General features: G+C 46.3%; 1 protein-coding gene across 2 annotated transcripts in view; it reads right to left on the reverse strand.

Annotated features, from left to right (window-relative positions):
* The window catches only part of SLC38A10 (solute carrier family 38 member 10), an 80,272-nt gene that overhangs the window by 16,808 nt on the left and 36,875 nt on the right, over positions 1-26,589 (reverse strand). For both annotated transcript variants that reach the window (XM_083427355.1, XM_083427354.1), the window contains exons 10-11: positions 25,592-25,698; positions 9,763-9,919 (exon numbers count right to left, since the gene is read on the reverse strand). In XM_083427355.1, the coding sequence (XP_083283481.1) occupies positions 9,763-9,919; positions 25,592-25,698 (264 nt within the window). The remainder of the gene's footprint in view (positions 1-9,762; positions 9,920-25,591; positions 25,699-26,589) is intronic.

The following is a 26,589-nucleotide window of genomic DNA, read 5'->3' on the forward strand; positions in this document are numbered from 1 at the left end:
ACATGCGTTTGGAAGCTTGCTGCTTCCTAACATATGTAAAACAGGGCATGTAATCTTCCCAAACAGGGGACGCGGGTAGCGCTGTGGGTAAAAGCTCAGTGCCTAGGCTTGCCGATCGCATGGTCGGTGGTTCGAATCCCCGCGGTGGGGTGAGCTCCCGTCCTTTGGTCCCAGCTCCTGCCCACCTAGCAGTTCGAAAGCACCCCTAAGTGCAAGTAGATAAATAGGTACCGCTTTATAGCGGGAAGGTAAACGGCGTTTCAGTGTGCTGCACTGGTGCTGGCTCGCCAGAGCAGCTTCGTCACGCTGGCCACGTGACCCGGAAGTGTCTCCGGACAGCGCTGGCCCCCGGCCTCTTAAGTGAGATGGGCGCACAACCCTAGAGTCGGACACGACTGGCCCGTACGGGCAGGGGTACCTTTACCTTTAATCTTCCCAAACACAATGGCGTATGCTCCACCACTTGAAAGGCCCACATAGGAAAAATACTGTGCTTGGAACAGCCCTAAGTCATGGAGACACACTGCCCAATAGGCATTCTTTTGCCATATAGTGGCATTTGCTTTAAACAACAATTAATGCATTTGATTTTACATAAAGCTAAGCAAACTCCCTGCCTTGTCTGCAGTCCCACAGACTGCAAGGACCTTCTTCTTCCCAGCCCTTAAAAGGGGGGGACGACGACTGTGATTATGAATAACTTTGGAGAAACCTTGCTGTGCAGCTGCAAGGCCAGAGGTTTGGACAGAAGTTTGCTAGTTACATTCCGCACCAGTAAACACACCCAAAGCATTAATAAAGTAACGCCACGGAGACTCCCACCTTATCAGAGGGGGAAGAGAAAACTAAAAAGAAACAAGAGAATGTTCTTTATATTTCCTGCATTTCACAGCCGTTTTGGCGGGCAACCTGTACAAAATAAAGCTTGCGGCCGCCCAGCATTCCAGAGCAGGTGAAAAGACCAAGGTCTCGGTGATAAAATTAAATTCCTTGCAGAAGCTTCTGCAGTTTGTAGCAATGGCCGATCCAAGGATAGCCACCGAGTTACAAATCTAACAAGGAGACAGACAGACAGACAGACACACTCTCTCTCTCTCACTCTCTCTCTACACACACACACACACAGCGCAAAACAAAAGGAGAGAGATAAAATTCTCCACTCTGTAATAAGACAAAGTTGCCTCTAAGCCGTCATTTTCTCAGCAGGAAGCAAAATTAAGTTCATCATCAGGGCGTGAATTAATGGCCTCTCACGCTGCTTGGAAATCTATAAGGGGCTATATGTGGTTTGCAGAGAACCATTTTGCCCAGGATGTGTAATAATCGCTGAAACTGTAGAGTCGCCCTTGTGGTCCCTTTGGATAATGTTACAGTAATGCTGTGCCTCTTAATGTTTTATGAGGGGTGCTGGGCTTAACAGGAAAAGGCGAAGAGGCTGTAAAAGCTTCTTGGCTTACAAAAACAACAGAATATATATATCTCAGGGCTAAAGAGTTGGGCGGGCAAAGCGTGGGGGGGGGGGGGGAGGAAGGAAAAACCCCAAATGTTGGGAGCAAGCCCAAGTGCTGAAGACTGAATGATGGTGCTCACAGAGCCAGCCCAAGCTAAATCATACTACTCTGTCTGCATTGCAACATGGGTGAGGAAGGGGACGTTTCTCACGGGCTTTCGAAGTGTCCCCATTTATTTTAATGGTTCACGAATCGGTCTCTCGGGGACGTAATAAAATCTCATCATGAGCAACCCTAAAAGCTTTTCCTTTTCCCTCTCCAAGAAATCTGACTAGGATAGCAGCAATGTTCCCAGGAAGGTGTGGCTCACGCCAGATTCCTGCCCGCAGCTCCTGCTGCATTACAGCCGATTCAGGCATCTAAGATAGCGTAACCTGATCAAACCGGTTTGTGTTATTGGACAACTTGGGAGAGCATTAATGGGACATAGAGCTGAGAAACATTTCAACCAATGTTTTCTAAAAAACAAACAAACCCAGAATAAGTCCTTGCTGCTCAGAAATTATCTTTCCTCATAAAACAGAAAAGGAACAGTTTAGCTGGGCAGTCTGAGAAGCAATTTACTATATGTGGTGGAAGAAATGTTAGGGACTAGGAAAGAAGGCTGATCACCAAAGAATTGATGCTTTTGAATGATGGTGCTGGAGGAGACTCTTGAGAGTCCCATGGACTGCAAGAAGATCAAACCTATCTATTCTGAAGGAAATCAGCCCTAAGTGCTCACTGGAAGGACAGATCATGAAGCTGAGGCTCCAGTACTTTGGCCACCACATGAGAAGAGAAGACTCCCTGGAAAAGACCCTGATGTTGGAAAAGATGGAGGGCACAAGGAGAAGGGGATGACAGAGGATGAGATGGTTGGACAGTATTCTCGAAGCTACCAGCATGGGTTTGACCAAACTGCGGGAGGCAGTGGAAGACAGGAGTGCCTGGCGTGCTCTGGTCCATGGGGTCACGAAGAGTCGGACACGACTAAACAACAACAAAAGACTGAGGAAATTGTGCAAAGGAAACTGCATAATATCTACTCATTTCACAGGCAGCAAAACTGCAGTTTAAGGTGAGCATCCTACAGTATCATCTGGCATAGCCTCTCCTCCCCCTGACCTTTAACTGGGCCCTGGGCTCCTGCGAAAGGAGAGGAATGTGTCAAGAAGCCAAACTTTTCTTTCGTTCAGAAGTTCGGCTACCTCCGTCACGGAAAGTGGAGAAAATGAGCGACAGAGGGTGGGATGGGGGGCTACCAATTGGGAAGAAACGTTGGCATTTTCTATCTATTATAAGGAGATGACAGCTACAAAAAGGTTCCATTTTGAATGTCTGCTTCCATTGATCTCTCTCCTAGGAATAGGTCAACCTGTTCAAAACTCAGTAAGTTTCTGAAGAGGAGATCAATGAAGTTTAATCCTTGTCGTATATAAAAGAGAAATCCACTCCAAATATTAACAGCATCTTCTCTCTAGGATCACTGATGTTCAGGTTGTTGCTTTTTTCAAGATTTGGCTGCTAGATTCTAAGCATGCATGACTCAATTCAGATTTTGGATAAAGAAACAGGTTGCTAACCAACTTACATGCTTCTTTGGCTCTAAAGATCCATGAAGGTAAGACAGACCAGCCTCTGGGACATGAGGTTAGATCCTCTGCAATCAATATGTCCCTAACAAAATAACCCACAGAACAGAGAAATATAACACTTGGTGTCCAGCTAAACTGAAATACAAGCAAACAATTAAAATATGCTACAGGCAACGGGCACAAGAAACTAAAAAAAGTGTCCCATAACAACACAGATATGTGCAGAATGAAGCTTTAGGAAACTAAACACGAAGTACTCAAGCAAGTGCCTGGCGTGCTCTGGTCCATGGGGTCACGAAGAGTCGGACACGACTGAACGACTAAACAACAACAACTCAAGCAAGCAAACCACACCATATATTGCAAATGTTCCAAGGCGCCCATCAATTTTGGGAAAGGGATGGGGACAGAAGCAGGAGAAGAAATGCAGTTCCCGATCTCTTGGACTAGGCTCACAAGAGAAAGCTTCTATTAATGGAAACACAGAACAACACAAATTCTGCCCAGTGCTTATTCCTCCAAACCGCCTTGTTTCTCGCCAGTGGTTCAAAGGACTGTGAAAGGGGAGAAAAATCATCTGGAACGAAGATGTTATTTATACAGGGCAGGTATAATGCCCACTGGCAGCACCTTTTTTCATGTGCAAATCTGAAATTGTCAACAGTTTGGGGGTGGGGGTGACTATGAAAGTTAAAGTTCAGTAACCTGCACAATTCTGAACGGCACCACATGGAGTACCGACAGCACAAGTTGCTGAACACACGAGATACCTCTGAGACAGAGAGAGGTAAAGACAGCGAATAGTGGGAATTGTTTAGGCAGGGAGAAAAAAAGGGAACGGTTTGTTTATTGCACAACTTCAGATGGCTGCAAAGTTAATTCATTTGAAAGTAGGGGGGAATTCCTTGCATCTGATATATCAGGCCTTTGGCGTAAATATACCCCACAGTATTTAAGAGAAGAACGGGACTTTAATCAACCAGCAGGACAAGTCTTTTCCCCAGTGAGATGTTTTCCAAGCTGGGAATAACTCAGGTGCATTGCAGAGTACTTCACTGGCTACCTCTGGCTTTCTTGGGATACGAAGGAGGAGGAATAGGTATGGTGAAAGGATCAGCTTGGGTTGCCCAGTTCTGATCCCTAGCCGGCAAGGTGACAGTCATGCGCCATGCATTTTAAAACAGGGACCAGGGGGTGGGGGTGGGGTGGGAACCTCCAGCAAAACGTCTTTCCAAAGTCCTTCTTAGGATGCTCAGCATATCATGCTGCTGTGTTAGCCCAGATCCTGACTTGTGTGTGAGTCTCTAGCATGGGCGACATTCCAAGATCGGACTGCATTTTGCAGAGCCCCCCCCCCCCCCCCGGCCAAAAATGGGGCTGCAGATGATTCTGCAAGCACATGCCTGGCAAAAACGAGGAGAGGGACTTCCGCCAAGAAGTACAGACCGTAGCTGCTAGCTTTCGCAAGGTTACTGAATGGCATCGGGGAAACTAGTTCACCGTTTTCTCCTGACACACAGACTGTAAAACTGAACAAAAAATGACAGCAGGGCAATAGCTCCTTTTTCTGTGTCGCAGGAGCTATTAAAAGATTGCTCTTCCCAAAGCACAAGGGAGTGCTCCAGCGAGCCAAGCTGTTCCAGCAGCTATTAGAAGCCGAGGGGGGAACGGTGCACAATCCACGTTTCGCACAGAACCCGGGATTCTCGTCTGAAGAATAACCACAAGCAATCTGGCGGTGGGGAGGAAGACAGGGATGACAAGGCAGGTGTATCCAAAAATGCCTGCCACAGGTGCAAGTTTAGAAGCTCGTGTTGCATTCCCTCCCCCCCCCCCATCCTTCCCTATATCCCCTCTGGCCTGCATGCAACGCAGATGTCAGGACTGCAGGCTCTCACCGATAACTGCACATGACGACCATAAATTAAACAGACCAGCAGCGCACACAAGAGCTAGAGCCATGTCTCATCAGATGCAAAAAAAAAAAAAAGGGGGGGGGAATCCGAGTGGATAGATAAAATATAACAAAACGCTGCGGCCAATTTGGGCTGCTTAAATGACTGTCTGAAACTGTCAGGGAAAGAGCACAGAAAGAACGTGAATCAAGTCTTTGATATAGAAAATCACAGAGAGATGAGGAAAGAGGGAGAGGGGGGTGGAATCTAAGCAATGATGTTCATGTAAGGAGCTGAAAAATATTACAAAATCTTAATCCGCCCAGGGAGACCCTCTGGGGGAGGGGAAGGTATCTTTCAAAAGCAGAAAGAAATTGCCTAATTAGATTTTTTCTTTTTCTTTTTTTAAAAAAGTGGGTAATTGCCTTCATGTGCTTTCAAAGGCAGCTTAGCAACCTTTTAACGTACGTATGCACTGTGTGTAATAGCAGAGCCTCTCTGAAAGGGGTTTTATACCTTCCCAAAGAGCGTCTGACAGTAAACCCCCAGCAATACAGATGGGGGCGTAATGGGCACTTGGGTGTCGTTAGTGAAAACACTATTCGAAGTTCGCTGGTCAATACGTGTTCACATAAAAGGGCAGCGTTCTAATATTCATAATCCTCAGGCCCATGGGGTAGGGTTTTAATGAAAGTCTGTACAGTTCTGGGCTCTGCAACATCAAAGGCGGCAATAAAAAACAATAACACGCACACACACGCACGGAAAAAGCCCCACACTGCACCTCCTGGCGCACACTTGACAGGCAAGGGGCGCATGGCAAAGGCAGGGTAAGAAAAGGCACAGGGTGACTGTAGGGATTGCCTCAACACACCAACCCATCAATTAAAGTGGGGTGGGGGGAAGACAGGAGGGGCCCAAAGTCAGGGACAGGCTAAAAACAAACTGCATGCTGCCTGACGAGAAAAGCCATGTGTTTCCGCGAGAGGCTCGTGCAAGAAATAAGAAACAGATGTGGGCCGGAGGAGTGTGCGCCGGGGACAGCCGAGCAACGCTGCAGCCCCATGCATGCTTTGAATGACAGGATGCATCTGCCCGGGGAGCAGAATAAGCAGCGGTTGAGGGAAGGTGGCCGAGGAACAGAGAGCAACTGCTTGAAAGGCAATCTCATGAGGAACAGAAACACGATGAATAAGCAGCGCCACTCCGGTGGAACGGTGCCGCTCCCAGCATGCCTTGGGAGTTGGGAGTTGACTAGACTAACCAACTACAGCTCAACAACATGTGGCCATCTTTGACAACAATCCAGAACTTTTTACTGTGGCAGGAATGGAGCTGGCTGGCTGGGGCCACCAGGAGAACGTTAAACCAATGCTCTGTGATTGGAACCGGTTCCCTATTCTCTCCTGGGCACAATTTGAAGTGCTGGTTGTGAGTGGCAAAACCCTAAACAACTGAGCCCCAGTCCCTCCCTCAAGTTCCTTTATAATCTTTGAGGTCTACTAAGGATGCCCTTTAATGATACCATCTCTGCGTCAGGTTCAGTCAGCAAGGGCAAGGAGAAACACACTCTTGGTAGCAGCCCACTGTAAGCTTGGGAACTCCGGCCCACAGCAGACTTGGCAAAGTGGGGCAGGATTTCATGCAATAATCTTATTTCTGCATTCCTACCCACTTGCACCCCCAAACTCTTACCTGCCCTGAGGTTTGGGCATGGGACTCTACATATGAAGGAACGAATGAATGAATGAATGAAGAATGAAGTAAAATAATGCAAAGCCTACAATGGCTAAAGCGCTCACGTACATTTCTCTATCACATTCCAGTTGGCACAAACAACATTCACACACAAAGTAAGTGGCATGAGAGAGTGGCTCGATCATATTTGTCAGCGTCACAGATGAAAACGGAGGCCTCAAACCAGTCCCGGCAGTCGACTGTGTAAACCCCTCCTTGGTAGGTAACAAATGGATGGAAAGCTGACAAGCTAGATTCCAGTGCTAACATGCGTATTAGAACGGGGGTGAGGCAAAGGGAGGGTTACACAGCTGCACCCCCAAAGTGAAAGGTGTGATTCATCTTCCTCCAAGGCTGCAAGCTTGCTTAATTCCAAGACTGGACAACTACACAGCCCTGAGGGCCACATCATAAATATACTATGAACTGGAGGACTACAGCTAATTTGTATACTTCAGCGGCCTGCAATTAACAATTTGCGCGTGAATTTTACTAGCCAGGAAGATATTGAGCTGCAGCTAGTGAACAAGCTATGCTCTATAATAGGCTATTCCTATCCTAAATTTGCCACCTTCAGCATGACATGTTTTATTTAACCCTTTAGCTTTTTTTTTTTTTGAAGGAAATACAGTGGTACCTCGGGTTAAGTACAGTGGTGCCTCGCAAGACGAAATTAATTCGTTATGCGAGTTTTTTTGTCTTGTGAATTTTTCGTCTTGCGAAGCACGGCTTCCCATAGGAAATGCATTGACGGTTTTAAGAAAAAGGCGCAAGACGTTTTCGTCTTGCGAAGCAAGCCCATAGGGAAATTCGTCTTGCGAAGCAACTCAAAAAACTCTTTCGTCTTGCGAGGCATTCGTCTTGCGAGGTACCACTGTACTTAATTTGTTCCGGAGGTCCATTCTTAACCTGAAACTGTTCTTAACCTGAAGCACCACTTTAGCTAATGGGGCCTCCCGCTGCCGCCGCACCATCAGAGCACGATTTCTGTTCTCATCCTGAGGCAAAGTTCTTAACCCGAGGTACTATATCTGGGTTAGCGGAGTCTGTAACCTGAAGCGTACGTAACCTGAAGCGTATGTAACTTGAGGTACCACTGTAGTAAGAATTGCAATACAATGCACCTGAGGGTTCAAAAACAAACAAGCAAACTTTTGGCTGATTTTCAAATGCTGGCAATTTCCGTTCCTAAAATTAAAAAGCTGGAATTCTCAGGCCTTTAAAGAAAATCCCACAGGACACACACACACAAACCCCTCTTTGGGATGAAAGTGCAACACACTGCCATGCTTTAACGTCAGCCAGCACCTAGCAAAATCAGAGCGGGTGGCAAGTATCGGGCTGAGTCCAAGATTCAATTAGATGCAGAAGGATCACCTTCCAGTTTCTTGCACACCTCTGAGGTTAACAGAGAAAGAGATGCAAGCGGCAAGAGATCTTCTGCCATTTAAAGAGGCAGTCTGGGGAGCTTCTTGAGCCGCTGATGCTCTGAAGCTACCCAAGATTCTGTAACTGAATTCAGCGTCACCCCCGTTCTTCGAAATGGTATGGGTGCGATAGGAAGGGGAAGGAAGAGTATTGCCTTGCAGCTAAGCAAGGTATGTACAAAAGCCTAGACCTGCTGGGGATGGTGAACCCCAGGAGAGAACTTCTTCGCCAAGGCTCTATCAGAAAAGTTCCAGGCTGCACCAGGAACACAGCGAAGGCCTCAAAGGGAACAGAATAAAGCCTTCCCTCTGACTGCCTCCATTCTTTGTCTTCACAATGATTTTTTAAGCCACTTGGGAACAAAACAACAACAAAACCCAGTCAACTCAAGAAGAGTAGGTGAAGAGGGTGCCGGGGTGTGTGTGTGTGAGGAGAACAACACACGGCTTGCTTGAGTTAAGGGGCAGTCGAGGGGCAGCCGACACCTGCTTGCGATGGCCTTGTGAGGTGGGCCTGCAGCTGTGCCAAGCCATAATTCCATCAGCAACCTTAGTAAACAAATAATAAATAATGCAAGCCAGTAAACAAAGCTGAAGCATAATCGCAGCCTTTGTCAGGACGAAAACTAGCTCCAAATTTATATCCATGCCACGATTTTGTTTTTTTTAAAAGGAGGGGGGGGGAGAGGAAAGGAAAAAGAAAGGAGGCTCCCATAAATTTACATAACTTTTGAGCGTGATGAATGGGCCACTATTGAAACCTTGGGAAATACATCATCAGTAGAGAGGCTTGAAACGGCACAGCTTTGGCTGCTAGTGCCCTTCATACAGGTGGCCTGGACAGTGCTATCTCAAGGCTTCACAGAGACTCTTTGATAATGGGCGCTTGTGTAGTTCTTAACTTAATTCACCAGGGGGCACCATAAGCTGTGGCCTCCCCATGTTGGAGATCTCCCCCCAAAAAGCGCAATAAAATACTAAAAAGCCATCTCAACACACACACATATATACACACACACATACAATATCAAGAAAACAACTGAGATGACAACCATTTACCCTTCTTGAAAACCCATTTTTTAATTGTCTAGAGGGTACAACCACCCTGCAGAGATGCAGACGAGGCAATACAGGAGTATTGAAAAGGATCCATTGGTTCAGCTCTTTTGGAGCTGGGGGTGGAACGCAACGTAAGGCTAAGCCTCTTTTTCCGCCAGTAAATGTCCTCCCACTCTTCTCCCCCCCCCCCCGGCGCACCCCCTAAATTGGTGCTAGACATTCTCCCAACCCTAGGGTTGTCATATTTCAAAAAGTGAAAATATGGCAATGTGTTGAGCTTTATTTTATTTTTTGCAAAATCTCCACCCCACCCCACCCCAAGTTTTTTAAGCTATTTTAGGAAAATCACTTCCAATATGGGCTGCCATGCGCCTGGACGTTTTTTTCGGCAGATGAATCCCGGATATGTCCAGGAAATTCAAGACCTATGGCAGCCCTGCCCAACCCTCTGCAGCAGATTTGATGAGGGTGTGAAGGGGGCAGCGGAGTTCTATTGCTCAAGTGGAAACCCTTGAGATAAGGGGACAGCAGCACACCCAAACACAGTGGCACGTACCTGAGATTTTCACAGAGTCCTGATCCGACACTTTCTTTATTTCAGCTGCGAGCTTGCCTGGTTCCACCGCTTCTATTTTTCCTGGGATGTCTTCAGTTGCTGATAAGGTGGTATACGTGCTAATGACCAATACTCCCAAGCCAATCCACAGTATGATCTGTGCAAGAGATGTTTCAGATCTTTTAATGGCAGGTACAAAGAAAGACAGGGTACAAGGAAGGGTGGTGGTGGAATAAAGACATCTAACAGAAACTAGAAGCCCAGGGCCAAATATTAGGCTGGTTATTTCAAAACTAACATCTCTATCTCTCAGCTTTGCAACTCCTGACCACAGGCACCTCTCCCCTCTGTACTCCACCAGTTTTCCTTATCACTCATCTCCCCGCCACAAACTTCTCTTGTAATATTATTCAACACCTTTCCCTCTTCCACACTTCTTTCATAGATCTCTCTCCAAGCTTCCCTTGCCCTGCTGCCTTCTCGGGTCCCTTGCATTTTCCTTTCCTAAGCCCCTGCTGTTGCTTCTTTTAACCCCTTCTGCCTGTCTTTGCCTCCTTCTCAGCGACTCAGCCAATGGAGACCCTTTCTTTCTTCTTTCAGCCCAGGAGTGCTCTCTGTGACATCATGGCAGTTCAACCAACCACAGCAGGGGTTTCAGCAGCACCACTACCACAAACTCCCTTGGAGCACTACAATATAGATTGTGTCTCATTAAAACTGCACTTTACAGTGAACTCACTAACAGTGCAATCTACTAGTGAAAACTATGCATGCATAAGTCCTTCCGTGTAAGTGCTGTTAAGCTACACAAATTTCCAAATACTTCCATATGCCTAATTCCTGGATTGCACCCCAACCCGTTAATCACCAGTGTCAGATATAAGAATCACGACTACCACTTTACAGATGAGGAGTGTACAACTGATATTTTGCAGCGATTTGTTTCTTGCCACTTCAGATAAAGAAATAATACAGAAACCTGGCTGTTGCAAATTCCTTATAAAGGATCACTTGATCAGGTATAAAGCTTCTATAAATCTGGAGATTGTCATCTGATAGGGTTGCCATATTTCAAAAAAGTGAAAATCCGGACACAAAGGTTGAGCTTTTGGGGGCAAAGTTTTTCTTTCTTTCTTTCTTTCTTTCTTTCTTTCTTTCTTTCTTTCTTTCCCCCTTTTTTTTACCCAAAAGTTGTTTTGTTCTTTGTGTGCATAAAGGTAAAGGAAAAGGTACCCCTGCCCGTACGGGCCAGTCTTGACAGACTCTAGGGTTGTGCGCCCATCTCACTCAAAGAGGCCAAGGGCCAGCGCTGTCTGAAGACACTTTCGGGTCACGTGGCCAGCGTGACATCGCTGCTCTGGCGAGCCAGAGCCGCACATCAAAACGCCGTTTACCTTCCCGCTAGTAAGCGGTCCCTATTTATCTACTTGCACCCGGGAGTGCTTTCGAACTGCTAGGTTGGCAGGTGCTGGGACCGAACAGCGGGAGCGCACCCCGCCGCAGGGATTCGAACCGCCGACCTTTCGATCGGCAAGCCCTAGGCACTGAGGCTTTAACCCACAGTGCCACCCGCGTCCCCTTTGTGTGCATAATCGCCCCCAAAATTAAAGTTTTTAGCTATTTTTTAAGAACATGAACTTCCAGCTATGTCCAGGACATTCCAGATGTATGGCAACCCTGTCATCTGAGAAAATATCCTTAGGTGCAGCCTAACATGCACAGACCCACAAAAATGTTTTATGAGACTTCAGCACAGTGGGTGTGTGGAAGCTGTGGTGCTCCAGAGGTTGTTCAATTCAAATTCCCATCCTCCCTCATGATTTGCCATGCTAGGTGGGGCTGAGGGGAAGGGAGAGTCCAACAACATCTGAAATGCGCCAGATTTCTCACCCTTCCTTTGGGCCCTGCCTGCATATGATAAGCCCGCACCCATCTTACAAAGTCTCCACCCTGAACAATGCAGTTTTCTGTGCATCTTGTACATTCCTGTCACAACCGAATTGGGGGGGAAACATCAAACTTGATATTTGAAATTCAGGAGGCGAGGGAGGAGAGAGGAAGAACCTGCACAGGTGTCCTAGGCCTAAGGGTGTACAGCAATTGCTAAACAAGGCAAAGAAGAGCAAGATGGAAGGACAGGACTACAGACATGCATGATCCCATTAACTGTGCTCTGAAGAGCTAAAATGTGCTTGGAGCACCTAACCAATTTGCACAGAATCTGATATTAGATGCAAAAATATCCTTGGGGGGGCGGGGCGGGAATCTTATTCCACTTTAAAATGATGTCCAGCCATCATTGGAAGGGGATGACTTGAAAACAAGGCAACAACATGAGCTGATGATTCAGGATTAAAGCCAAACCAAGATGTACCGTATTTTTCGCTCTATAAGATGCACCAGACCATAAGACGCACCTAGTTTTTGGAGGAGGAAAACAAGAAAAAAAATATGCTGAATCTCAGATGCCAGAGCAGCAAGAGGGATTGCTGCGCAGTGAAAGCAGCGATCGCTCTTCCTGTTCTGGCTTCTAGGATAGCTGCGCAGCCTGCATTCGCTCCATAAGATGCACACACACATTTCCCCTTACTTTTTAGGAGGGAAAAAGTGAGTCTTATAGAGCAAAAAATACAGTACTTTCCCGATTGTCAGAAGAAGGACTTCTCCGCTCCACGTTCCTTCCATTCTGGAAGGATTTTTTGCGAGTAGATTATGCAAATGCGCGCAATATCGTTTTAATTTTCATGACTGATTGTGGGATTTAGTTGCAAAATTAGAGGGGTCTTGCCTCCTAAGGCAGCAGAATTCTAGACTTTCCTGGTCATTACAGCAGTTTCATTGCTTGTACTGGAATATACCCACACATATTGCACTTTGATTTAAGCTATCCCTTGAAGTTTCAGTAATTTATGGGCTACTGGATAGGGGTGATCAGCTGAGCAGATACACAATAATAACGGATAAACAATATGGGCATCAGGAGCGTTTGCCTCGCTTGAGCAGCAGAGCTGCCAAACTCCAAATGAAAAAGGGTACTGGCAGAGAGAGAGAGACGAGCGGGTGGATTGTTGGCTGACAGTGAAGGAGATTTAATTAAACTCTGATGTATTATTTTTACCTAGTTAATCACTGTAATTGTCACTGCAAGGGCTTTACACGGAACCTGGCCTGCATGTCAACGATGCCACTATTACAGGTGTTGGGAGAACCAAGAAGGCACTGTCAAAAAACCACGCCAGTAATACTGGCCAGAAGGTGGCAAAGAAGTCAACAGGGATGCAGAAAAGGGCTGGTTAAGGTATAAGGAAGCCTCAGGTCATGCACTCTCCCTCCTCAAAGGGCTAGCAGATCAAGCGGAATACCTCCAAGTCGGACTAGTCTTCTTTCATACAGTTTTACCTCGGCTCCCAAAAGCCTTGGGAGTCAAACGTTCCACCTCCTGAATGATCGAACAAATTCCCTGTTGCAGAAACGCTGTCAGTAAACTTCAGCCCTCTCCTATATTGTGCTCTGAGCCCAGGTTAGCACCTCTAAAACCGGATTCACACAGAATTGCTTTACATAGTTTACTGGCTCACATCCATCCTTCAGATGATTGTACTCCCATAGACTCCCATGACTATGCTCCCATGAAAATCCAAAACGGATATCGTGTGTGTCATTTGTCTTATTGCGCCAGTTTAATTAATGATAGATATGAGTCAGGCAAAGGAAAAAGGGCAGGGAAGGAAGGGGAGACATGAACCCACTTATCTTGAAAGATTGAAAAAAATATTCCCTGGTAGGCCTGCATACATGTCCTCAAGCCTGAGTTTGAATCTGTCTTACTTTTTCTGCTTTTTACAAAGCAGACTATTAAGCAATTCAATTTCCCCCCATCTAATACATCTGTCTTGCCTTAAAACTATCAGTTGTTAAAACCAGTATTATAGTATCCCCAAACTGCTGATATTTGAGTAGACAGCTACTGACATTTCTTGTGACCATCAAAGTAAACCTCCCTTATCTCAGCTTAACCTACCTCACAGGGTTGTTGTGAAGATTAAGGGCAGGGGAAAGGTGCACAATTCCCTAGGCTTCTTGGAGAAAAGGCAGGGCAGAAGAACAATAGAAAGTGAATCTGCGGTATATTTTGGGAAGTTGTTTGTTTGCTGTGCAAACACCTCTTAAGATGTTGTAAACAAATTTTGCATGAAGGTTCCTGAGATAAAAGCTAAGTTTTCGTCTATGTTTAGATACAAATTGGATGCCATTTTGATTGATTTCAAAACTGCACCGAGTTCTTTGGTGCCTTAGAATCCCTGAGCAATGCCAGGTAAAAAAAATAAATGAAGAATGCAGGGCATTATAAGAAGGAAGACGAGTGGCACAATCTAGTTCCTTATTGTCCTCAAGGACTGCTTAGTTTTCAAGGCTTTCAATCAGGAATGAGCCTTTCCCAACCTGAACTGAGATGTCAAGGACTGAGCTTGGGACAATTTCCATGCAAAGCTTGTGCTCTATCACTGAGCGCAAGTTTCCCCAACACCAGAAGCCTCTTTGTACCAGGGTCAGAACATCAGTGCCTCAATCCCCGTGTTGTCTGCTTGGACTGGCAGGGGCTCTCCAAGCTCTCGAGCCAGAGGTCCTTTTGGTGTGACACACTATTGGTTCTTCAGGGATTGAAGTGTGAACAGGAAGGAGGGGTGGCATTCAATAAAGGAGAGACAAACTCCTGAGGGAGAGGCACTTCCGTTTCTACTTCAACGTGGCTGCTGGCATTTCTTTCTTATAACAGTTCTTCCCACCACCATCTACCCGATACTTTTAGCTGGAGATAACAAATATTGGACTGAGGACCTTCTATATGTAAGCAGGAGCTCTACCATCACTATGGTCCTTCCCCATGGCAGAGGTGGTAGAGAGTGCATGTGTGTGAGATGCTGAAAACAGGACCGAGTTAGGATGCTCAACCACAGCTTGCAGTTATATCACAGACTTGAAGTCAGGCATTTGGAGTTTCCAAGGCTGGACATGCTGCCTTCTTCCCAATCAATAAAGATCAAAACACCTGAGAAGCCAAATGAAGCTTATTCTCTTTTGTGGACAGTTCTCCACTTAGAAGTACAAAGCAGTAGAAATAGAAGCAGGGTGCAAACACCGCTGGCTAAGACCCAAAGATGGGCTATGTGCATGCGAGAGAGCAGCTGGAGCTTTATTTTCTCCGCTTTTGATTTGGTTTCTGCTGATAAGAGAAGCCACCATTTGCTTTAGAAAGTAGCTTCTCTCTTCAGCCGTGAGCACAGCCACAGCCAAACAGAAAGCAGAGCTCTGGCTGCACGTGCTGTTCTCTCCTCCGCAAGCCTGTCCTGTCCTTTGTGGGAAATTAACTTTATTTGGCTTCGCCGGTGTATCAATCTCATTAAGTATAGAGCCAAAACACCCAAATGCATCGCTTCACCTCCCCACATACTCAAAGCTGAAAACTCAACGACCCCATCATTCACTCAAGCATCCCATCATTCACATTTCAGGATCTTTTCTTCAGAAGTAATGTCCCAGAGTTTGCCTGGCCTTGGTCAGCTGCCTAGCTCATAACATTTAGCGTGACTAAGAGGGCTTCAGCCAAGGTAAAGGTAAAGGACCCCCGGATGGTTAAGTCCAGTTGAATTCGACCGTGAGGTGTGGCGCTCATCTCCACCTAGGAGCCGGCATTTGTCCACAGACAGTTTTTCTGCATCATGGGGCCAGCATGACTAAACCGCTTCTGGAAATTGATCTAAATGGATAAATAAGAATATGCAGGTATGGTGGGAAAATGAAAGGAACCAGATAAGGGGAAGAAGGGAAGTCGTTGAATGCTTTAATTAAAATAAATATATTAACGGTGGAAATGTATATTTGACTGTGATTTTGGAAATGGTAATAATGAAAATTATATTAAAAAAATAATAAAAAACTGCTTCTGGCACATGGGACACCGTGACGAGTACCAGAGCGCATGGAAATGCTGTTTACTTTCCCACCGCAGAGGTACCTATTTATCTACTCGCACTGGTATGCTATTGAACTGCTACGTTGGCAGGCCCCATTGTACGGATTCGAACTGCCGACTTTACGACTGGCAAGTCCAAAAGGCTCGGTGGTTTAGACCACAGCACCGCCCGCGCCCCTGCTTCAGCCAAATTTCAAACCAATATACAAAGTTCAGCCTTCTGTGCTTCTGCAAGTTCCTGCAGTTTTTCCTCTTCTCCCTTCCACCACTCATTCTCAGTTTCCAGCTCCTCTCAATCTCCTGGCCTTCAATTCATTGTCTGAACCACTCCCAACTTTCCTTTGATAGGCCCTTGTTTGCTCTGCCCCTCCTTGCCTTCCTTGGGGTCCTTTTGCCTGTCATACCCCCTCTGTAAGTCCGGAACAGTTCAGCCAATGACAACTAGGCTCTTAGGATCTGAACAGCTCAGGCCCCTCAGACTGCCCCAACTCTCTGTGACAGCCAAGCGGCTTGGCCAACCTACTGCCAGAGACTTTGTCACCCTCACCAAACCCCTCCGCACATTACGTATAGATTAACCTGGAAAGGTTGACCAGTGTTGTGACATCCCTGGCCCCTCCCTGCCAAGCTACCCTAGAACCTCATGTTTCTCATCATCACCTCGGGGAAAAGCCTGATTTATTAATTCCCAGAAGAAGACGGAAAAAAGACATATTCCAAGCACAGGCTTTCTGAAAGGGTTAACGTCTTTAAAAGTCCCCTTCCGATTTGCAGGTGACAAGACCGTTAAATATAATGGAGATGACAAGGCATCTGTAGGCAATGAGCAGAAGTGACCTCAATGGAAAAGGGAAGAGAAATGGCCTCTTTTTCTTGAGCTTCCCGTAATGCCAGCAAAGTAATTAACAAGATGGTGGGTGAGAGCACTTAAATAAAAATAAAGGAACTTTGCCTGCTTCTGTGTCACCCGTGGGTGATAGTGGGAGGACAGTCGCGGAATGACAATGAACTGAAGTAGATGCTTGGGAAGGCTGAGGTGCGGCGCGAGGTCAGGGAACCATTCCCAGACGGAGGGCATCAGGGGCCACGGCTGAGAAAAGTGGGGGGGAGGGTCCCTGGAGCCTTGTGGATATATCAGCAGCAGCAGATGTTGGGTACAAGGAAAGAGCAGGAATGATTTCCAGGTTCAGGGAATGAGAGGCCAAGAGGGGAGTTCCCAAAGTAAATTCCAGTGGTGGTTTGGCCTAATAGGCACCTGGAGAATCACAAAAGAGCTCATATTCAAACGCTTGTCTTCCTCCACCTGCCCAACCACAATGTTTGGGGGGAGGGGAGGGAGAGACACCGAATCAAGAGCAAAGGGGAGCCTCCTGAAAGCTTCAGGAATGGAAACACGAGGCCTCATCTGCACTCTACGTTTAAAGCAGTATCATACCAGTATCAAACTCACTCTGCCCATATGGAACCAAGTGCACACAAACCCCTATGGGCGCAGGTTTTGTCCCTGTAAATGCATCAGTAGCTGTTGGTGATGGGGGGGGGGGGCGGGCAATACAGTGGTACCTTGGGTTACATACACTTCAGGTTACATACGCTTCAGCTTATAGACTCCGCTAACCCAGAAATAGTACCTCGGGTTAAGAACTTTGCCTCAGGATGAGAACAGAAATCGTGCTCCGGCAGCACGGCAGCAGCGGGAGGCCCCATTAGCTAAAGTGGTACTTCAGGTTAAGAACAATTTCAGGTTAAGAATGGACCTCCGGAACGAATTAAGCACTTAACCCGAGGTACCACTGTAATCCTGCAACGGCAGCATTGGAGGGGGTTTCAAAAACAAACCAACCCACAACTGAGCAGGAAGCAACCGCTTTTCTCACATAGTGAAGGTAAATCTGGCTTTAAACAAAAGGCTCCTCCTTCATCCCACAGAGGTGTGATCTTGCTCTTTGGACATGCACTTTCACTGTATGATGGGAATCACTATGCCAGGAGGGAAATCGCATCTGCTGAATCACGAGCATGCATGCGAAAATGCTATCAGGTGCATAGAAAAAGCAGCTGGCCTAGAACACTTAAGTATTATGCATTTTCTGAACTGCTCTCCAGTTCCAGATTGATCTGTGAAGCATAGAGAATCTGACATGGAGGAGTGCAAAGTATTACTGAAATTCAAAATATGCTGTAGAGATCTACAGGGCCTGGTGCTTCCCCACCCTCCCCTACAGCACTGTCCCCCCAAACCAGGAGGGGATTGAAAAGGGAGGAACAGAGGAAGTTTCCGCGCAGGCACAGTCTCCAGCTGCGTGCATGCAGCCCGTTTGAGGAAGATACCTAAACTGGGGGAGGGTCCCTTGTTGCTGCAACTGCTCTATAGATGCTGGATGGGTGTGCATAGCTATCCAGAGCTGAAGAAGCGACTGTAAGTGGTATCTTTGACCATAAATGCTTAACTATCTGCTATGTGCATTCCTTTGGCAGGGAAGCGCGCTTGACATCCAGCCACATTTGGAATGCTGCAAACAGTTCATGCTGCCCTTTCTCAGAAAAGCTTTATCTCACTGGAAAAGACATAAGGAAGAACAGCAGTCAAGGACTTGGGAGCACATACAAAGAAAGCATTTGGGGATTTTTAGCAGGGGCAGGGGGGAGGCGACAAAGGGGGAGATGATAGAAGACTATAGCAGAACTTGGGGGTTGTCCAGTAAAATTGGTAGGCGGTAAGTTCAGAGCAGGCAGAAGTTCATATTGTTTCATGCAAAACATAGCTTTGGTAATGGCACAGGAAGTGATGGTGGTAACTAGCTCAGGTGGTTGAAAAAAAGGTGAGCCAAATTCATGGAAAACAGAGCTCCCAGCCATGACAACGAAACAAAACTTGCATGTTCAGAGACAGTATATATATTTAATTACAGTGGTACCTCGAGTTACAAACGCTTCAGGTTACAAACTCCGCTAACCTGGAAGAGTTACCTTGAGTTGATTACTTTGCCCCAGGATGAGAATGGAAATCGTGTGCCAGCGGCACAGCAGCAGCAAGAGACCGCATTAGCGAAAGCACGCCTCTAGTTAAGAACAGTTTCAGGTTAAGAACGGACCTCTGGAACAAGTTAAGTTCGTAACTAGAGGTACCACTGTATATTAATGTTTTTATATCAAGTTCCAAAACCACATTACTCCTCCACCCACACCATCAGCAGGCTTGGGGGACCCCAGTTTTACAGACACAAGAAACAAAAAGCAAAAACTTCAGGGGAACCCTCCAACACATTCCAATGAGAACTGAACATGCTCAGCAACCACAGAAAGTCAAGGGTTACAGAGTGGACTTCAGCTTGCACGACTGGACTTTTCCTTCCTCTCCTCCCATCTCCCATTCTAGGTCCCTTCCCTCCCAAAGGAACCTAGAACAACAACATATACTAACAGCAATCTCAGATACTGTGTTTTGACACTTTTTCAGCCAAAGAGGGGCTACTGTCAAACAAGTGGGAGACATCTGCATTCTCCTGGAAATCCCAAGGCTTGCAAATAATATAAATATAAATATAAATATAAATATAAATATAAATATAAATAAATATAAATACAGTGGTGCCCCGCAAGACGAATGCCTCGCAAGACGGAAAACCCGCTAGACAAAAGGGTTTTCCGTTTTTCAATGCGCTTCGCAGGACGAATTTCCCTATGGGCTTGCTTCGCAAGACGAAAATGTCTTGCGAGTTTTGAGATTTTTTTCCGCTCCCCACTCCCTTTTTCTAAGCTGCTAAGCCGCTAATAGCCTTTTAGCAGCTAATCCGCTACTCCCTTAAGCCTTTAATAGCCGCTAATAGCTGCTAAACCGCTAATAGCGCTAATCCGCTAATAGGGTTGCTTCGCAAGACGAAAAAACCGCTAGACGAAGAGACTCGCGGAACGAAATAATTTCATCTTGCGGGGCACCACTGTATGGGGTGGAAGTAGCCCAGTAAGGACTGAGAATGCTCAGTAGCTGCAGAATGCTGATTGTCTGTTGCTGTGTGGGTGGGAGTGGGGAATGCAAAACCCAGGTGCAGCGGAATGGACTGAATATTTTCTGAAAGAGGGCCTGGAGAGCTGGCACACTGAACAGAAGCCCTCCAAGCCAAAATGGTTTGCGTCAGATCTCACTTGCACCTCTGAATTCCAGAACATGGATAAATACAGGAGGGAGGAACTTTCACCTTCATGCCATGCTCACGGGCTTCCCAGATGGGTCATCGTTGGAAACGGGACGCTGATGGACCCAGAGCCTGATCCAGGAAGCTTATTCTTAGTTGGTGGCTATTTCGTTACAGATTGCTCAAGGGCCAAACTATGTGACAGGAAGCCACATGTAATGTTAACACGACCTTCTCTACTGCAAAGTGCCCTTGGGAGAAGGCGCTTTGTACTAGAGAAAGAGTGGCGAGGGGAGGAGGAAGGGAATGCTTCTCTGCCACTCGCTTTATCCCCACCATTGTTCCAAACCCATGTTTATCTTGCAATTCTGGGCCTCAAACGCACCGAGCTTCGCAACGTAGAAGGGTCTGTTGGGCTAGTATTACACACAGCTGCAATGTGACATGTAGCTTGATCCTCAGACATCATTAGTCTAAAAGAGGTGCTAGCTGTCAAGTGAGCAGTGCAACACAGAGCCTTTTAGCCATGTATGAATCTAGACTTCCAGACTAATGATAACGGTGATTAAAAAAAACAACAACAACCAGATGCAATTCCTTAAGCATTCCACATTGATCCAGCTGAAAAATAAGCCGGGGTGGGGGAGGAGTGATGGCTGCAAAATTTGCAAATTTAAGAAGTGAATGGAAAATGTGAACACCTATATAGAAGAAGGGCTGAATGGGCCAGGCAGGTAGGAAAGCTCAGCTTAACCATCTTGTTGACTTTGCAAAGGTTTAGCATACACTGCCACAGATGCAAAACTTTTGTGCAAACCTGCAATGGTTAGAAATGTGGTCCTTTTAAGAGAGTCTCAGTGTTCTGCATTTGCTGCTACAAGATGGCTACATCTCATGCTACCTGATCGCAAGCGTTTCTAGGCATGTTGGCTTTTGCCTTTTCGTCTGCTAACCAGTGTCAGAGAAGAATCACTACATTTCTCCCCGCCCCAAACATCTATCCTCACAAATTTCCTTCAGTGCTTTAATTTGTAAAGGATCAGTTATTTCATGGAAGGGTTGTACTTTATGAATGTTGTAATCCGCTTTGAGAGCTCTGTTCTAAAAGCGGGGCACAAATCTAATAATACAGTGGTACCTCGGGTTAAGTACTTAATTTGTTCCGGAGGTCCGTTCTTAACCTGAAACTGTTCTTAATCTGAAGCACCACTTTAGCTAATGGGGCCTCCTGCTGCCGCCGCGCCGCTGGAGCACAATTTCTGTTCTCATGCTGAAGCAAAGTTCTTAACCTGAAGCACTATTTCTGGGTTAGCGGAGTCTGTAACCTGAAGCGTATGTAACCAGAAGCGTATGTAATCTGAGGTACCACTGTATATATATAAAAGAATAGCCTATGTATGCAATTCTCTCTTGCCTCTCTCAGTGACTTTGCTCTTGCTTCGGGAAGCCTTTCAAGAGAGAAAGGCGGCTAACATTTCCCCATCATGAGAGCCAGTGTGGTGTAGTGGTTAAGAGCGGTGGACTCATAATCTGGTGAACCGGGTTCGCTTCCCTGCTCCTCCACATGCAGCTGCTGGCTGACCTTGGGCTAGTCACACTTCTCTGAAGTCTCTTAGCCCCACTCACCTCACAGAGTGTTTGTTGTGGGGGAGGGAGGGAAAGGAAAATGTTAGCTGCTTTGAGACTCCTTAGGGTAATGATAAAGTGGAATATCAAATCCAAACTCCTCTTCTTCATCATCACAAATCAAGCATTTTTGCTTGCAGACCTTCGAGCAACTTTCTCCAACCTTCAGTCTGCCCCTAGGTCTGGCCTGCCATGCTAAGTGAGGATACAGGCCTACAACAGGAATCACAGCAAAAGGTGAGCTTTCCAGGTCATCTGCGCCTCTGCAAACCTAGCCCAGGGTCTGAACACTTCCCCATGTTGCTCAGTTACTCAATCGTATTTCCAGCATCCCGAGCTTTTCAGCTGAGCTACCCGTGCCACTTAATCCAAGCTGCCGTTCTTGGTCTCTGGCTCGCTGCCAGCTGTTGACTGACCAGCTGTCTGTAATAATTAACAACTCCAGTTGGCAGAATTAGACACCCTTTTCCCGGCCAACAAAAACATCTGGGGATGTATTTTTCCCTCCCCCCCATAGGAATGGTTCCGAGTTGGAGGGGGGGGGGAGAGCACATGTTTCACTCGCCTCCTCCAGGATCCACCTTGAACTGTGAAACATACACCATCCTTTGGTACAGAGCACCCAGTCTCTGGTATAGTCCCATGATTGGCAAATGGGGCAGTCTTTGTAAATGGAAGGTTCATGAGCTGAGAGAGAGAGAGAGAGAGAGAGAGAGAGAGAGAGAGAGACTAACCTCTCAACTGAGGGGGGTTTCATTCACTCCTAGGAACAAGCTCGTTTGTAAAACTAGTTTGTTTTAATGAACTATGTGCTGCCCTTCAATTAAAAAAATGTTCAGGGTGCTTTGCAACACTATCAATACAGCAGGACTATATTACAAACAGCTGATGAGGTAGACTAACTAGAAGGCAAACTGTCGGCACAAATCTGTAATTTTTTTTTCTTGTTCTCCCCCTCTAAAACAAGGTGCGTTCAGTGCATTCAAGGTGTGTTCAGTCGCTTTCAGTGAAGGCAACCCAAAGCCTCCGGAGCACGGCGGGAGTTCCCGCTGCGCTCCGGAGGCTTCGGGTTCCTTTCGACCTGCTCTTTGGGGCTGGTGGTGAGGGAAGCCCGGCTTTCCCCCGCCAGCCCCAAAGAGGTCGGGGCTGGCAGGGGAAGCCCAGGTTCCCCCCCCCCAGCCCCAGGGACCACACATTCGCTCCATAAGACGCACAGACATTTCCCCTTAGATTTTAAGAGGGAAAAAGTGTGTCTTATGGAGCGAAAAATACAGTAGTTGCTGGCTTTGACCTATAAAAGCCTTAAACGGCTCAGGACTGCAATACCTCAAGGGCAGCCTCTTTCCATATGAACCTACCCGGACCCTGAGATCATCTCCTGAGGCCCTCCTTCATGTGCCTCCTCCTCAAGAGGTCCAGAGGGTGGAAACATGAGAATGGGCCTTCTCTGTTAGGTGTTAGTGTTAGTGTTATGTAGTGTTTTTGTATTGTATTGTATTGTATTGTCCATTTTTATTTCTTCTATGTAGTGTTTAAATTGTTGGAAAAGTAATAAATATTATTTTTTTAAAAAAGAGAATGGGCCTTCTCTGCAGTGGCTCCCCATCTGTGAAATGCTCTCCCCAGGGAAGTTCGCCTGGCACCTTCATTATGCACCTTTAGGCTCCAGGTAAAAACATTCCTTTTTAACCAAGCCTTTGGTTGACCTGATCAACATCCCATACCCTTTTAAAACGTGGCTCTTTTGGGGGGAGCATTACTGGGTTATTGTTTTAATTTTTAATTTTATATACTGTGATCCTTTTATGTGAACCACCCTGAGACCTTCGGGGATAGGGCAGTATAATAATAATAATAATAATAATAATAGGCAGAGAGACGGTAACACAAAAGGAATGGAAAGTAGGTCATGAAGAGGTTAGGCCTGGCCTTGGTGAGTAAGCAACAGGTAGGCCAGTCACTTTCCCCTTTTAAGACAACCCTGAAGAACTCTATTCTGTATGCACATATAATGGAATGGCCCACATTATTGAGAAAGTTTAGGAAATGTGTAGATGGGTCAGGCACCATAGTGTTTCCTTGGTCAAGTTTCCCACTAGTTCCTAATCACAATACCCCTACTGCTGTCTCTCCTCAGACACCTCCCAACCCCCTTCAGCAGATCCTGATTACTACCACCACCAGCAAGCCACATATTGCAGTGTGAAAAGTACATCTCCACAAAACCAAACTGGAATCATGGCTCTCTTTTAGCTGTTGACACAGGAGAGATGTCTTTCCTGAAGCTGTGCACAAGCACACAGCCGAAGAATCCCTGGTTGGCCTGCATAACCTGTTGGCCTAGTGTTCTGTGCAGAATGGTAATTTATTTCAAGACAGACATTTCCGCTTTGCTTGCCTTGTCACTGGCCTGCCAGGGTCAAGCAGTCAGCAAGCCCCAAGTTTTTTGACTGGGAAGCAGCTGACACTTGCCTCTGGGCAGCTAATATAACTCTCTCTCTCTGTGTGTGTATTTATTTTGCTGTGTGGAAGTCTTCCACTCAACCTGCATAAAAGAGCACCTTATGACAGACATGCTCCTTCCCTTCAAAAGCCCAGGCTAGAGTTCAGGCCTCTACCTATAGTTAATGTAGCATTAGATCAGGACCAACGATTGGCCCAAATGGCCTGTCCAACTTGCTTACTCTTTGGCGCTGGCACAAGGTAATGTGGATCACATGGTGGAATGATATGGGGAAACTAAAGATGGAAGGAATGAGCAAGTTCTGTACAGCGATGCAAACCTCCAATGCCTCTCTGCAAAGTCATGTCTCAATAATAGCCTCTACATCTTCTCCACGTTTGAGATGCAAAAGCTGTCGAGATCTCCCGGAGAAGTGGGAAGGTGAAAATTATATTCTGGACACGATACGGTAGTGGAGGAACAGGACATCCCTGGAGCTTGAACATCCTGCTCCTGCACAGCAAGGTCGTTCAAAAAATCCTTCTTGATTAACACAGCATATATGCAAGCAAAAGCATGAAAGGCGTAGGTAGGCACCCTTCCAGTTCTGATCACAGCTCAGGTGAGTAACTTCAAAGCCCTATTGCAGCTTTGCATCCATGGCACTGACATGACAAAATATTCTATACTGACTTTAAAAACCTACATATTTAAGGGCCCCCCAAAAAACCCTATTCCACTGCTAAGCACTAGCAGACCTTTAACCTCAGAGCAATGACAGCATGCCTGAGAATATTTAAATTATGGTCAGAGAGAATGACAAGCCCACCTTGATTTCAATTCCATTTTTTAAAAAGTAGTGCAGTAGAGGGGGAAATGAAAAGATGGAAGCCAGTCTTGAAGGAAGAAAAAGTTGAAAGTGGCACGAAAGTACAGTATTTACTTGAATCTAACGCACACCTCGATTTTCAAAACCTTGAAACCCAAAAAGGGTTTGCTGGCGAATGTAAATGCACCACCAAATCTAATGCGCACTCTAATTTTCGCAAGTGTAATTTGGCCAAAAAAGTGCACATTACCTTCAAGTAAATATGGTAATATTCTTTGAATGAACCAGGACTTTAAAGGTGGGCTTTTTATATTAAAAATGCTTAGAACAAAGAGAAATATATTATTCTAACAACACTGCATCTGTATGCATATTTATTTTCTTATGAATCATTTGTTGTTGTTTTGCTGGAACCCGGAAGTCAACGGTCAGCAACAGGGCACACAATGCTAAGGAGGGGTGCCAAGTTGAAACAGTGGGGCTCTTAAGGTCTTTTAATACTGCATGCAATTTCCATGCTGGTAATGCTAAGGCATGGAGCACACTGGCCCAGAGACTGCAGGCAGCTATTAATGTGCTTCTCAGGCTGCAAGTGATAAAAGCGGGGGCATTCCAAGGTTACCTAGGCTAAAATGTGTGCTTGCTTGCATGCATGCACACAAACACTGCTAGCTGTGTGTTCAAAGTCAGACTGCAATGTCTCCCACCCATGTGGAACAGGAGGCCTGACTGGGTTCCTTGGCTGCAGGGAAATTAACCAAGTTCCCAAGCTCTGTTGCAAGCTGGAAACAGGGTAGGAGTCAATTAGCATCAGCACTGACCTGCGAGCAAAGGGCATTCTTGTGGATCTTCTTGTAAATGAGAGCTGGGCAGATAAAACAGATGAGGCTTCCCATCGTTGCACCTGTTAGGCCCAAGATGGTCTCCACTGGCAAAGAAGAACAAACAAACTGTGAGCAACAGCTCTAGCCAAGACAGAGATTGCGTTCGAGTTAACTGTTCCTTTAAGTCAGTGGTTCAAAGGGAGTCCGGAGGCAAAAGCTGAAGGTCACTTAGCATGACTCAGACACTCCTTGACCACTCATGAGCAGGACGGTGAAGAATGTGCCTTCCCCAACCTTCCCCTGCCCCCCCCCCATATGGCTATGGGTAACATGGGGATTGTAACCCACTTGACAGTGACAGCACAAGATCACGCCATGACGCTCTGCATTCCTTAGCGTGACAAAGTGACGCCCGTAGTGGCATACTCACACTCACTAAAGTGGATTAGAATACTCGCTTCACCCTTAAGTACGTGTTGAAGGGCATGGGAAGCACACTTCTAAGCATCCTGATGGTTTGTATGGTCGGATGACAAACGGCACTTAAGGGAAAACTAATTCATGATAAGTGAATTTTGAATATGCACTCTCCGAGTCTGGATTTCTTAAGGTTATCATGAGGTGTAGAACTTCATCCTTCATGCTGGAGCTTTGAATCGAGACAAAACCTTGGGACAACTGGCTGTGGTTAGCCATTGCAACTAAAAACCCAGGAAATCCCTTTTCCCTATTCCCTCTACCCCTCCCTTTCTAAAACCCTTGGACTTTTTTTTTTTTATCCTAGCCAGTGAGGCAGGCTAGGGCAAGAGATAATCACTACCTGGGTGAGGTTCATAGCCAAACAGGGATATGAGTTTTGATATCCCATGTCCTGGTCCAATACGCTAACCATTACACTACACTGGCTCCCAGACCTTCTGCAGATCTTGATCCAATTTTCTACCTGGCTAAGTTGCTTACATGAAATCTGATAAACCCCTCTGTAGCTCAGTGCT

Source organism: Podarcis tiliguerta, assembly GCF_965153285.1.
Source record: "Podarcis tiliguerta genome assembly, chromosome: 2".
Taxonomy (NCBI): domain Eukaryota; kingdom Metazoa; phylum Chordata; class Lepidosauria; order Squamata; family Lacertidae; genus Podarcis; species Podarcis tiliguerta.